Raw genomic sequence first — 12169 nt, forward strand, 5'->3', positions numbered from 1 at the left:
ATTATTCTGCGGCATATCTCAGTACTTTAAATGGACATACAAAGTTCATCTTTGAATGCACTAATTGAAACGTGAAGGCAGCAAAATGCATGTCCAACTTGAACAAGTACCCTTTGAAGACAAATTAAAACATTCAAGGAACCCAATGCTCTAGGAATAAAAACAGAGCAGAAGTAGAGGATGCTTTTGTACTTCCTAAGATTTCTGTCCTTGCCCTGTGTCTGTTGCTTCAAGTTACAGTTTATAGTCAACACCAACACTGAGTTGCACTATCCTCAATCCTGCTCCACAACAAGTGACAAACCCCCATGTTCCCTCAGCCTTCCAGACACTAAATGGACAGATGGTTCTGCAGTCACAGTTCTGTACCGTGAATTTTTTTCATACTAAGGGTACTTTTACACTGCAGTTGAGACGGGTCTGACACTGAGAGCTGCAAGTTGGATGTCGGCCAGTAATACCAGACTTACATGGCCCGGCTCCTGCCTGACTGGAATTGTGCTCAACAGTTCAAAATGGAGTTGCTGAAGGCATTTAGAGGAGTGGATCTGTGTGCTACTAAAACAATTAAATTGAAGTAAGATATATTTTAAAAAGCAGTAGCAGTCTGAGCACCCTTTAACCCAGAATGATCTCCATGTTGGATTTATGGTGAGAAATTTGTGAATGCCTCTCTATTGCAATTCAGCTAATTTTGGGCTCAATTGTGTGGGATAGATTAATTTGTCTCGATATTCTTATTCTGTCCCATCGTTAATTATGTATTCACAGAACCTTACGCCCTGATTCACTAACATCCATTGCCAGTTCAAGTCACAAGTCATACTCTAAACCTTCAGTACACAGTGAATGAGTCGAAGAGCGTAGTACTGGAAAGGCACAGCCAGTCAGGCAGCATCTGAGGAGCAAGAGAGTCAACATTTCGGGCATAAGCCCTTCATCAGGATGAAGGACTTATGCCCAAAATGTCAATCCTCCTGCCCCTCGGATACTACTTGACCGGTTGTACTTTTCCAGTGCCATAATCTTCGACTCTGACCTCCAGCATATGCAGTCCTCACTTTCTCCTAATATACAGGAAATGCATGGTAAAACTCCCAATTGAGAACTGGTGTTTTGTTTTAATACTGTATCTATTAGCATGGCTGTGTTGGTTGAAATGTTGAACGTGGGCTTGGAATTACAACAAGCATATTGTATTTAGAATATCATTTACAGAGTCTGTTTAAAAAGGGTCTGCAGCAAACAGGTCATGACCAAGATTCCAGCAGTGCCTCCCGAAAAAAGCAAGGCTATTCCTCCAGCAAGGATGCAGAGAGTGGAGGATTATTACAAATCCTGAGCAAAGCAAATCAGTCTCAACCTCTTACAGTGTTACGGTCTCCAAGCAGGTTAACTTACCCAACCAATCAACTGCATTTATACCAGCAGCAATGGTGTCACGATACATGGACATCTTAAGAAAAGGTATTGATAATGTATAACAGGAATAAAATCCAAACTCTGGAAATAAATATGATATTTATTCCTTACACTTAGGCGACTTGGAACAAGGGGCGTGGGTGAGACAGAAAAACTCCCTTAAATAATCGGTGCTGTATATTATGGGATGTATGGTAAAAAATTGTAATTTGAATCTGGTACAATGCATCATTGTGCATCAAACTATTTTAAAAATATCAAGTACCCTGGTGCATGCATTATCTCCCCAATGGGCTCCAAAATAACTGAAAAGCAGAGTCTCAAAATAGCATTCACAAAAGCGATACAGACATCTGTCTAATAAGATACTGACTGCCCCAATGATGTGAGTACCACATTGTCAAGAGTGTTAGAAACTTATAGTTTCATTTCATTAATTGACCATTTCTTTATAGTGGTTGGTGTTTAACTAAGAGTTGGGACTCAGCCCTTCCAGTTCTACTTAAGTTTACTGCAACCGCACCATCTGTAGAAAATGTTCTGATATTCACCCAAATATTCTGCTCGGTCACAGTCTTGAGAGATTTTGATGCGAGAGGGGCATTCATGCTAATTATAATGACGACAAAGAAGAACAACTATTCATGGCTGGAATCAATGGGAACTGTTGAGTTGTGGGTTTTTTTTTGATTTTCTCAAATTCCAAGCTCTCTTTTGTGTTGACAACATTTCATTGTGAGTGCAAAATTTCCATCAGATTGCATTTAAATGAGACGAGAAAGAACAAGTTCTGCTGAACAATAGGTAAATCTAAAGTGTCGTGTGTTACATTATGCCTATTCATTCTTTTGAAAATGCTCTGTCTACTGACAGAGGTTAAGTTTGTAGGATTCGTGAAGCACTTGGGTGATATTCTACTCAGTACAACCAGAATCTGAAAATCACCAGCAGATCTGAAAGACTGCTTTAGAGAGACAGTATTGAAATACAGGGGTTTGGAAGAAAGGCTACAGAAGGGGTTTAGCCTTAAAAAAAAACAAGGCTCCTCTGAACAAGTTCGTATTCAGTTACAATTTGTTCAAGTACAGGGGGTTGCAGCCTGTTGAATGGTTAAACAGTTACCTCAGCTGCTGTTGTCTACAGTGTTCCTGGGACTCTCTTGCCAACATTGTTGGAACCATGCAGTGTGGATTTAGATTTAGATTTTGATTTAGGTTTTGTTGTCATGTGTAGGGTACAGGGTACAGTGAAAAGTTTACAATGTTGCCATTATTTTTCACCAGTGTCCTGAACAATGGTAAACTGCCCCTCTCTTTCTGTGATATTTAAGCCAAATTTTCAGTATGGAATACCCAATGCACCAATTTACTCAATAAAGCAAACATCTCAGCTGTGTGTATCTCTGCTCTGCAGTTACTTACAAATATGGGGATTGGGCTGCCTCTCTGCTGATGGACTCAGGTTTTCAATGGTGGCTATTGACATTTGTCTGCTTGCTTTCTACAATACTTAATACTCAGGAAGATAAATTACCAGAACAGCATAGATTTAAATCAAAAATATCTCATCAGTAGTTACTGATTAAAACAGTTTTACTCTGTACTAAAGTCTGTCTTGGGAATAGAATAATCAGAGCAGGCAACACAAATGCAGGTGATTCTGTTGGCCATGCTTTTACTGGTTCTGTGGAAAGCTCTCCATTCCCTCTGACTGCCCTTCCCCCATCCCCGTTCTCTCTCCCAAGTCCACACAAATTTTTCTTTCCCACCACAGTGCCAATTCTATTCTAAGAGTGACCGTCGGATCTGTTTCCGTCATCTTTTCAGGTGCCGCAATTACCATTTGGAGATAGTGAGGACTGCAAATGCTGGAAAGTCAGAGCCGATAAAATGTGGAGCTAGAAAAGGCACAGCAGGTCAAGCAGCATCAGAGAAGCAGGAAAGTCAATGTTTTGTGTTGGGACCCTTCATCAGTTATGGGGAGGGGGAAGGGGGCCTGAGAAATAAATAGAGGGAGGGGGATAGGGCTGGGGGAAAGGTGGAAAGGATGACGATTGGTGGATTCAGGTAGGAGGTGATTATGATTGGCCGATGGGAAGAGTTAAACAGATAGGTAGGAAGGAAGATGGACAGGTTAGGTCAGGTCAAGGGGGTGGGGTGGAGAGGGGGAGCGCTGAACCTGGGGTGAGGTGGGGGAATGGGGAGATTTGGAAGCTGGTGAATTCTGTGTTAAGGCCATATGGTTGTAAGCTCCCGAGGTGGAAGATGTGGTGTTCTTCCTCCAGTTTGCATGTGGCCTTATTTTGATGGTGGAGAAGGCCCAGGGTAGACTTGTTGTCAGGAGAGTGCAAAGGGGAGTTGAAATGGCTGGCAACAGGAAGGTGCAGTTGATTAGAGTGTGTGGTCCATAGATGTTCCCGAAACCAGTCCCCAATTTTGTCCTCTGTCTGTCCAATGTAGAGGAGACCATATCGGGAGCAACGAATGCTATAAATCAGGTTAGAGGAAATGCAGGTGAATCTCTGCCAGGCTTGGAATGATACTTTGGGGCCTTAGACGGAGGTAAGAGGGGAGGTGTTGGGGTAGGTGTTGCATCTCCTGTGACTGCAGGGAAAGCCACCAGGTGTGGTGGAGGGGTTGGTGGGGAGTGTGGACCTAATGAGGGAGTCGTGGAGGAAACAATTCCTAGGATAAGGAAGGAAATATCTTTTGGTGATGGGGTCAGACTGCAGGTGGTGAAAATGACGGAGGATGATGTGTTGGATTTGGAGATTTGTGGGGTGGAATGTGAGGACCAGGGGACTCTGTCCTTGCTCTGGTTGGGGGAGGGGATAGTGGAGTTTGAGGGCAGAGTTGTAGGAGATGGAGGAGATGTGGTTGAGGGCAATGTTGATTACAATTCACTGTGGTTAAAATAAATCTGCTTTCCTGCTGAATTTATTTTGCCAAGTGATGACAATGTTACCTTAGTTAATTGTTGTAAAAACCCATTTGATTCACTCAGTTCCTTTCGGGAACGAAGACCGGTTTCCTTATCAGGTCTGGTTGATGTTTGTATTCACACTCACAACAGTGTGATTTGTCTCTGCTCTGCTCTGAAGTGGGTCAACAAGCAACTCTGTTCAGGGACAATTAAGAATGTCTAACCAAAACTGGCTTTGAGAGCCACACCCACATCCCAAGCAAGGATTAAATACATTATCTAGAATCTATGACCACTGGTTACTGACCCAATGCTGGTGGAAACAGTTTCTCCTTATCTATTCTATCACAAACCCTTGCAATATGTTGTCATATCACTCATGAAATCATTTGCAACTCCTGAATAAAGAACATGAGGGGTGGTATCTTTAAAATGTTATGTGATCATGAGTTATCTGTATAAAACACGACATTCAGAGAGGGAGAGCTCTACAGTGGTCTAAATGTTGGCTTCCGTGAGTTCTGGTGGCACATTATGTTACCACTTTTGTTGTCCATGGCAACCAGGCCAGTCAACGCAATGCTCGCCATTCTCACAGGGAATCCAGGACATGGAGTTATAGAGAGTTACAGGGGGATTAGACGGGCACTGCGACAGTCATTCTCTCGTGCATGCGCTCCAGAATGCGATGAATGCTCGCAAATCTCGGCCTGTCGGATGGCATGGTACTCCAGCAGAGGCGCATCAAGTTGTACAGCTCAGGCGGGCAGTTCTCCGGGCATGACAGGATGTTTCCATCTCGGACGTAGTAAATCACCTCCTCGTGGGCCATACCATAGTAGGGTTGCATGCCAGAGGAGAAGATTTCCCAGAGGACCACGCCGTAAGCCCAGACATCAGATTCAGTCGTGTAACGATTGAAGAATATAGATTCAGGAGGCATCCACCTGATGGGGATGGCATCATTCTCATTGGCTTTGTAATAGTCCGCAGAGTAGATATTCCTGGAGAGTCCGAAGTCTGCGATCTTCACCACCAGGTTCTCTCCCACTAAACAGTTGCGTGTGGCCAGGTCCCGGTGGACAAACTTGCGTTCGGACAAGTAGGTCATGCCAGCTGAGATTTGCTTGGCGATGTTGAGCTGGTCTGTGCAGCTGAGGGGCATCAGGTCCATGCCTGAGCCGATACTCCGCTGCGAGGAACTGGCCTGACTTAAAGTGCGGATGTTAACGGCTGACCTCGTGCGTAAGAACTCGTTCAGGTCTCCATAGGCCATGTACTCGAAAAGCAGACACATTGGCTTTCCGACTGCACACACCCCTGTTGAGAGATATCAGAAAACACCTCTCAGTTATCAATGTAAACTCTGCTGCCCCTCTCCTAACCTGTACCAAGTCTCATTCACACATCACTGTCCATGCTCGCTGATCTACATTGGTTTACGTTTGGCAACATTTTGATTTCAAAATTTGTCAATTTTTATAAAACAGTCCATGTTCTTTACTCTCTTCTAATTCTAATCTTTTACCTAATTTTGCTTTTTAATCACCCCACCATTGGCGGACAGTGTTTCCAAATGCCCAAGATCTGGAAATCCCACTCTAAACATTTGTGCTTCACTATATCCTTCAAAACACTCTTTAAAAACATGTCTCTTTAACTGAGCATTTGTGCATCTGTCTCCTCATATGGCTCAATGTTTAATTTTGTTTCATGTTGTTATTGTGGAGCATATTGGATTATCCCTATATGTCCCTAATTATTCCAATATTTGATGAGTCACCATTCCAAACTTTAATTCTAAAAGACCACCATTTAAGTCAGCAGGTCTCTAAAAACAAACTTGTGCATTGATGTTTATTTAAACAAGCAGTATTCCTAATAGCTTCAGCACGAAGATGGATTAATATAAAAATAACATTATTGTTTGGTTATTCTTATTGTTGTCCAAATTAAACAGCTATAAATTAATTTTAATAGGATGTGGGGGGGGTAGGAATTTTGTCCTGAGCCCCTCCCAGCCCTTCTTCTGCTCACTGTGTGTTGGGAGGGTTTCAGATTGTGAAGTATATGAAATTTGACCCTATTTGTAACGCTGTGGTGTGGGGCTTCCTAGTCTGGAGTTACATGAACTTTCCTTTTTTGAATTGAAACCTCAAGCTTGACCAGTTTTAAAAGATTGTGAATTCATTGACAGAATCCAACTGGAATTGGCCTGAGTATTCTGCTCTTTGTCCTAATCCTGTCTCCTCTGTTTGTCATTTATATGATCCTTTTTATGATGAAAAACACTTGTGCAATGCAGGCTATAAATAGAATGCTTACAGGAATTGAGTATACTGCATTCGTTGTCAACCGCATACATTTGAACTTGGTATCGTAAGTTAATTTTTCAGATGGTTCACATTAATGCACCCCACTGTATTCCAATTATTTTGTCCTTAATGCTTTTTCATGTTGAATGAAAATGCTTTGGAAAGTGCTGCATCAGGCATTAATAAGAAGGGTTATTAAACCTGAAAAGCAATGTTTTGTAAGACTTGATGCAAGAGCAATATGAATAAGACAGACACTAATAAACCCAATAAGGAACTCAGGTGAAAACCCCTTACCCATTGGGTGCCAAAGAGTGTAGGGAGTATAGTTCAAATTATAATATTCTTCCCCAAGGTAAAAAAATACTTATGGGTTCAAGTTACATTTCAGGGAGTTCCACTCAAAATCCAGGTTGACACTTTACTGCAGTACTGAGAGAGTGCCGCACTGTCCAAGTTTCTGTCATCCTCATCTGCCGTGGCCTACATGTGACTCCAGACTGACAACAATGCGATTGACTCTTAACTACCCTTTGGGCAATTAGTGATGGGCAATAAAGCCTGTGATACTCACATCCCATTAGCAAATAGGGTCAATATTACTAAAGTTAAAAGTATAGCTCAAAATCACTCAACACCAGGTTATAGTCCAACAGGTTTATTTGGATGTACAAGCTTTCAGACCTCTGCTCCTTTGTCAGGTAGCTCGTGAGACAGGATCATGGCAGCAGCTGTATGACACTTTGATCTTTTACTATAAATTCTGTGTCCTATGATCCTGTGCCACTAGCTACCTGATGAAGGACCAGCACTCCAAAAGCTAGTCCTTCCAAATAAACCTGTTGGACATTAACCTGGTGTTTTGTGATTTTTAACTTTGTCCATCCCAGTCCAACACTGGCATCTCCCCATCATAGTTACTAAAGTACAGCTTCAGGTTGTAATAAACTAGAACCATATTTTACAATTGTCAGAATTAGGAATACAGCAAGTGTAAAACAGTCAGGAGATTGGAAGACATGGAACTTTTGAGACACTTCCTGTCCTAGATAGAGTTGAACTTCTTGGATGTTGTCATAGCTCTGTGCCTTTTATATTGTGGACAGGTTTTGAGAAGTTAATTTCCACAGAATACCCAACCCTTGACCTGTTCTTGTAGTCACAATATTTATACGAATGTAGGTTTGCTCACTGAGCTGGAAGGCTCTTTTTCAGACATTTCGTCACCATACTACATAACATCATCAGTGAGCCTCCTGTTAAGCACTGGTGTTATGACCCACTTTCTATTTATGTGTTTAGGTTTCCTTGGGTTGGTGATGTCATTTCCTCTGGTAATGTCATTTCCAATTCTTTTTCTCAGAGGGTGGTAAATAGGGTCTAAGTCGATGTGTTTATTGATAGAGTTCCTGTTGGAATGCCATGCTTCTAGGAATTCTCATACATGTCTCTGGCTTGTCCTAGCTGCTGTTTTAGTGTGTTTGTGGGTTTGTGGGCTACCATGATGCCAGGAGGTCTGAGTAGTCTGGCAGTCATTTCTGAGATGTCTTTGATGTAGGGGAGTGTGGCTAGGGTTTCTGGACGTGTTTTGTCTGCTTGTTTAGGTTTGTTGCTGAGAAATCGGCGCACTGTGTTCATTGGGTACCCGTTCTTTTTGATTATGCTGTATAGGTGATTTTCCTCTGTTCTTTTAGTTCCTTTGTGCTGGTTCATTGAAATAATGTTCTAATGCTGCTTCATTTCTGGGTGTTGGGATGATTGCTTCTGTGGTTTGGTATATGGTCCTTATGTATTGTTGACAACACATCCATCCTAGGGCAAGTCAAACAGAGACACGAACGAGAATTCCTAGAATTGGTGATTGGCAAAGTAGACATGGAAAGGATGTTTGGATTAGTGGTGCTGGAAGAGCACAGCAGTTCAGGCAGCATCCAACGAGCAGCTGCCTGAACTGCTGTGCTCTTCCAGCACCACTAATCCAGTATTTGATTTTCAGCATCTGCAGTCATTGTTTTTACCATGGAAAGGATGTTCCCTCTTATTGAGCGATCTAGAATGAGGAGTCATTGTTTAAGGCTAAGGGGTAGTAGGTTTAAGACAGACGAGAAGAAATTACTCCTCTCAAATGGTCATCAATGTGTAGAATTCACTACCACAGACTGTCGTGGATTCTAGGACATTGAGTAAATTTAAGGAGGAGATTGACAGATTCTTAATTATTAATGGATTGAAGGGTTATTGGGAATGGACTGGAAGGAGTTGAGACTGAGATGAGATCAGCCAGGATTGTATTAAATGTCTGGGCAGGCTTGAGAGGCTGAATTGCCAGCTTCTGCTCCTAGTTCTTATTTTCAGTGAACAGGTTTTGCAGTGTAAGTTTCGGAATGCAGATGATCCCCATGGGCGTATTGAAACAGCTGGAATGTACATTTGCTGCAATGGTTTATACAATAGGAGAAATGGAACTTGTGTTCACCCAGTGGAGATAGTGATAATGTCTCAAACTGGTAATCCAGAAGCCCAGGCTAATGGTCTGGGGATCTGGGATCAATTATTATTACAGTAATTGATGACATTTGGATCCAATTTACAAATCTGGAATATACCCGTCGCAGGCTGTGGAGGGAGTCATTTCTGCCGACCGTCTGTCCCTCTTCTGCAGACACATTGGTGCCTGGGTGTCCTTAAAGTGGCTGCACCAATTCTCTCTATGCCTTTAGAGAGAGGTGGGCACCGCTGTGGGTACAGTGATTAGATTCCCTACAGGGTGGAAACAGGCCATTCGGCCCAACAAGTCCACACCGACCCTCCGAAGAGCAACACACCCAGATCCGTTCCCCTACAGTTACCCCTTCGCCTAACACTACGGGCAATTTAGCATGGCCAATTCACCTGACCTGCACATTTTTTGGACTGTGGGAGGAAACCGGAGCACCCGGAGGAAACCCATGCAGTCGTGGGGAGAATGTGCAAACTCCACACAGACAGTTGCCTGAGACGAGAATTGAACCCGTGTCTCTGGCGCTGTGAGGCAGCAGTGCTAACCACTGTGCCACTGTGCCGCCCAGTGCTTTATCTACAGCTCCAACTCCATTTTGGTATCGCCCTTTCTAACTCTCCCAACATCTCCCTTACCTTTTGATGGCTTGCATTGCCCATAACGGGCTTTGTATGTAAATATTCAATTGGTGTATGGGCGATGTAGATCATAGAAGGTCATAAAATCCCTACAGTCCTGATAAAGGCCATTCGGCCCACTAGGTCTGCACTGGCCCTCCAAAGATCATCTCACCCCCCCGACCCGACTGTATCCCGTAACCCTGCACTTATCGTGGTTAACCCACCTAGCCTGCACATCCCTGTAATTTAGCTTGGTCAATCCACCTAACCTGTGCATCTTTAGATTGTGGGAGGAAGCTGGAGCACCTGGAGGAAACCCAAACAGGCCCAGGGAGAACGTGCAAACTCCACACAGGCAGTCACCTGAGGGTGGAATCGAACCCAGTTGCCTGGCACTGTGAGGCAGTAGTGCTAACCACTGATGGTGCTGGTTTATACTTAAAAACAAGTAAAAAATGTCACAGTGGTGGAGAAACTTTTCCATTGTGTGTGATCGCATTTCTGGAATATTAAAGTCATCAACAATGTATTTGACACTTAACTGCTCTTTGAATGGGCTACCTGGCCACTCAGTTCAAGAAAAATTAGGGTTGAACAACAAATGCCAGTAATACCCTCAGCTCATGTGAAAGAGTCTTTTACAACCACACAATATTCTAAAGCACTTTCCAGCTTGGAGTTCAGGAGCAACACTGTAATATAAGAAACAGAGAAGCCAATTTTCATACAGCAAGCTCACCTAACACAACAATGAAATAAATGACCAGTTTATCTGTGGTAGGTTGTTGGTCAAGGAAATCCATACTGACCCAGGAAGCACTCCCTTGCCTTGCTTCAAAAATAATGCCACAGAATATTGTACATCCACCTGAGGGAGCAGACTATGCATCACTTTAACATCCTACCTTGAAACCGACGCCCTCAACAGTGCAGCATCCCCTTAATCATTAAAGGAAGCACTCACATAGATTAGGGGCCAATGTCTCAGGAGTAGGAGTTTGAACACACACTTTTCTGATTAGAAATGGAAATATACCCACTGGATCACAGCAACGCCCTCAGATTGCTTAGAATTCACAGCAAATTTGCGACTCAGTAAGCGATTCAATAACTCAAAAACTGGAGGGAGGCAACTCTTAATGTAATCCTGGAGGAAATGATCTTTGTAAATGGGACCTTGGAGTCTGGGTCCAGTCTGAGCTAATGGAAAAATAAAGACAAAACAGCTTGGCATTGCTGGCATTCACTACAGCTATTTGTAGCTTGTTGATAAGACACATAATCAGTCATTTAAAAAAAATGGAAGATACTGTTCTTTTTCAAGGCCTCCCATGGTTTGCTGAATGTATTGTAATGTGATTGTATTTAGATACATGATTAGCCTAGGGATAATCTACCCTGATTGCCAGATAAATCACCATGTGTTGTTTTAATGTTGCTTGGCAGCACATCATTGTCACCAGGAGAACAAAACAGAAACCTTGGGAACAAATAGTCTATTTTCAGATTATGGCTAATATGCAGCTCCAATCTTCTCAAATGATGGAAACTAAATCATTTAAACCTATTTAGGGCCTGCTTCTTTTGTCCAGTGACTTCCCTGTCTCTCACAAGGTTACCCAACTCTCCAGATTTGTCCTGAGGTCTCTAGGAAGTGAAGGATTGATCTCCGGGACACTTGCTGTGGGAAATCCTGGAAAAACAATCATAACTGTGGCATCAAACAATTTAAGGTTAATTTTTGTCACACCTAGTTTTTAAACATCTGGTTATTAGTTACAAGAATGTTGGGATTGTGGAGGGAATGTGTTTGATTGACAATCAAGGTATGTCTACTCGATTGGTGAAGAGGATTTAGCATGCTTTCTGGTTGGTCATGGCAAGTGGAGACATCCTAAAAGAAATCAATGATGCAAGTTTGGGAGCGGTCCAGTTGAAAGTGAGAAGCCAGATCATGAAGCATCCAGGAATACATTCGACCCTAAAGGTGCCCCGACAGCTGACACAGGTCACGGCCCCAGTCCCACTAGCCTCAAATGGTCATTTTCTCATGAGGTGAATTCATCAATGGATTACATGGCTTGCAATCCCAATTGATGAAGAAAAGTTCTTCGGAAAGAGAGAGGCACTCTGCCTTTCCCTTGTGGTTTGAGAATGTGAGCCTGGAGTAACTGATGTCCCGGAGTGGGACATTGTCAAAATATTCCTGTAGTTCATCACTTCACGTGGCAACCTTTTTGTCTTGTTTATCTCATGTAATGTCATGGCTACTGCAACTCGAATAAATTCATCTTCCTGTTTACAGGTTCTGTTTTGGGGCTGTTTAAAGGGATTACATTTCTACCATGTGAAGTTCGATGTTCACTGAGCAGAGGGCAAGACAAAATCAA

General features: G+C 42.8%; 1 protein-coding gene across 3 annotated transcripts in view; it reads right to left on the reverse strand.

The window, feature by feature from the left end:
• Window positions 1–966: 966 nt before the first annotated feature.
• musk (muscle, skeletal, receptor tyrosine kinase) overlaps window positions 967–12169 on the reverse strand; it is a 196922-nt gene continuing 185719 nt past the window's right edge. For all 3 annotated transcript variants that reach the window (XM_072588112.1, XM_072588114.1, XM_072588111.1), the window contains one exon: window positions 967–5664. In XM_072588112.1, the coding sequence (XP_072444213.1) occupies window positions 4982–5664 (683 nt within the window). In that variant the 3' untranslated portion in view covers window positions 967–4981. The remainder of the gene's footprint in view (window positions 5665–12169) is intronic.

This window comes from Chiloscyllium punctatum, chromosome 2 (genome assembly GCF_047496795.1).
Source record: "Chiloscyllium punctatum isolate Juve2018m chromosome 2, sChiPun1.3, whole genome shotgun sequence".
Classification (NCBI taxonomy): Eukaryota; Metazoa; Chordata; class Chondrichthyes; order Orectolobiformes; family Hemiscylliidae; genus Chiloscyllium; species Chiloscyllium punctatum.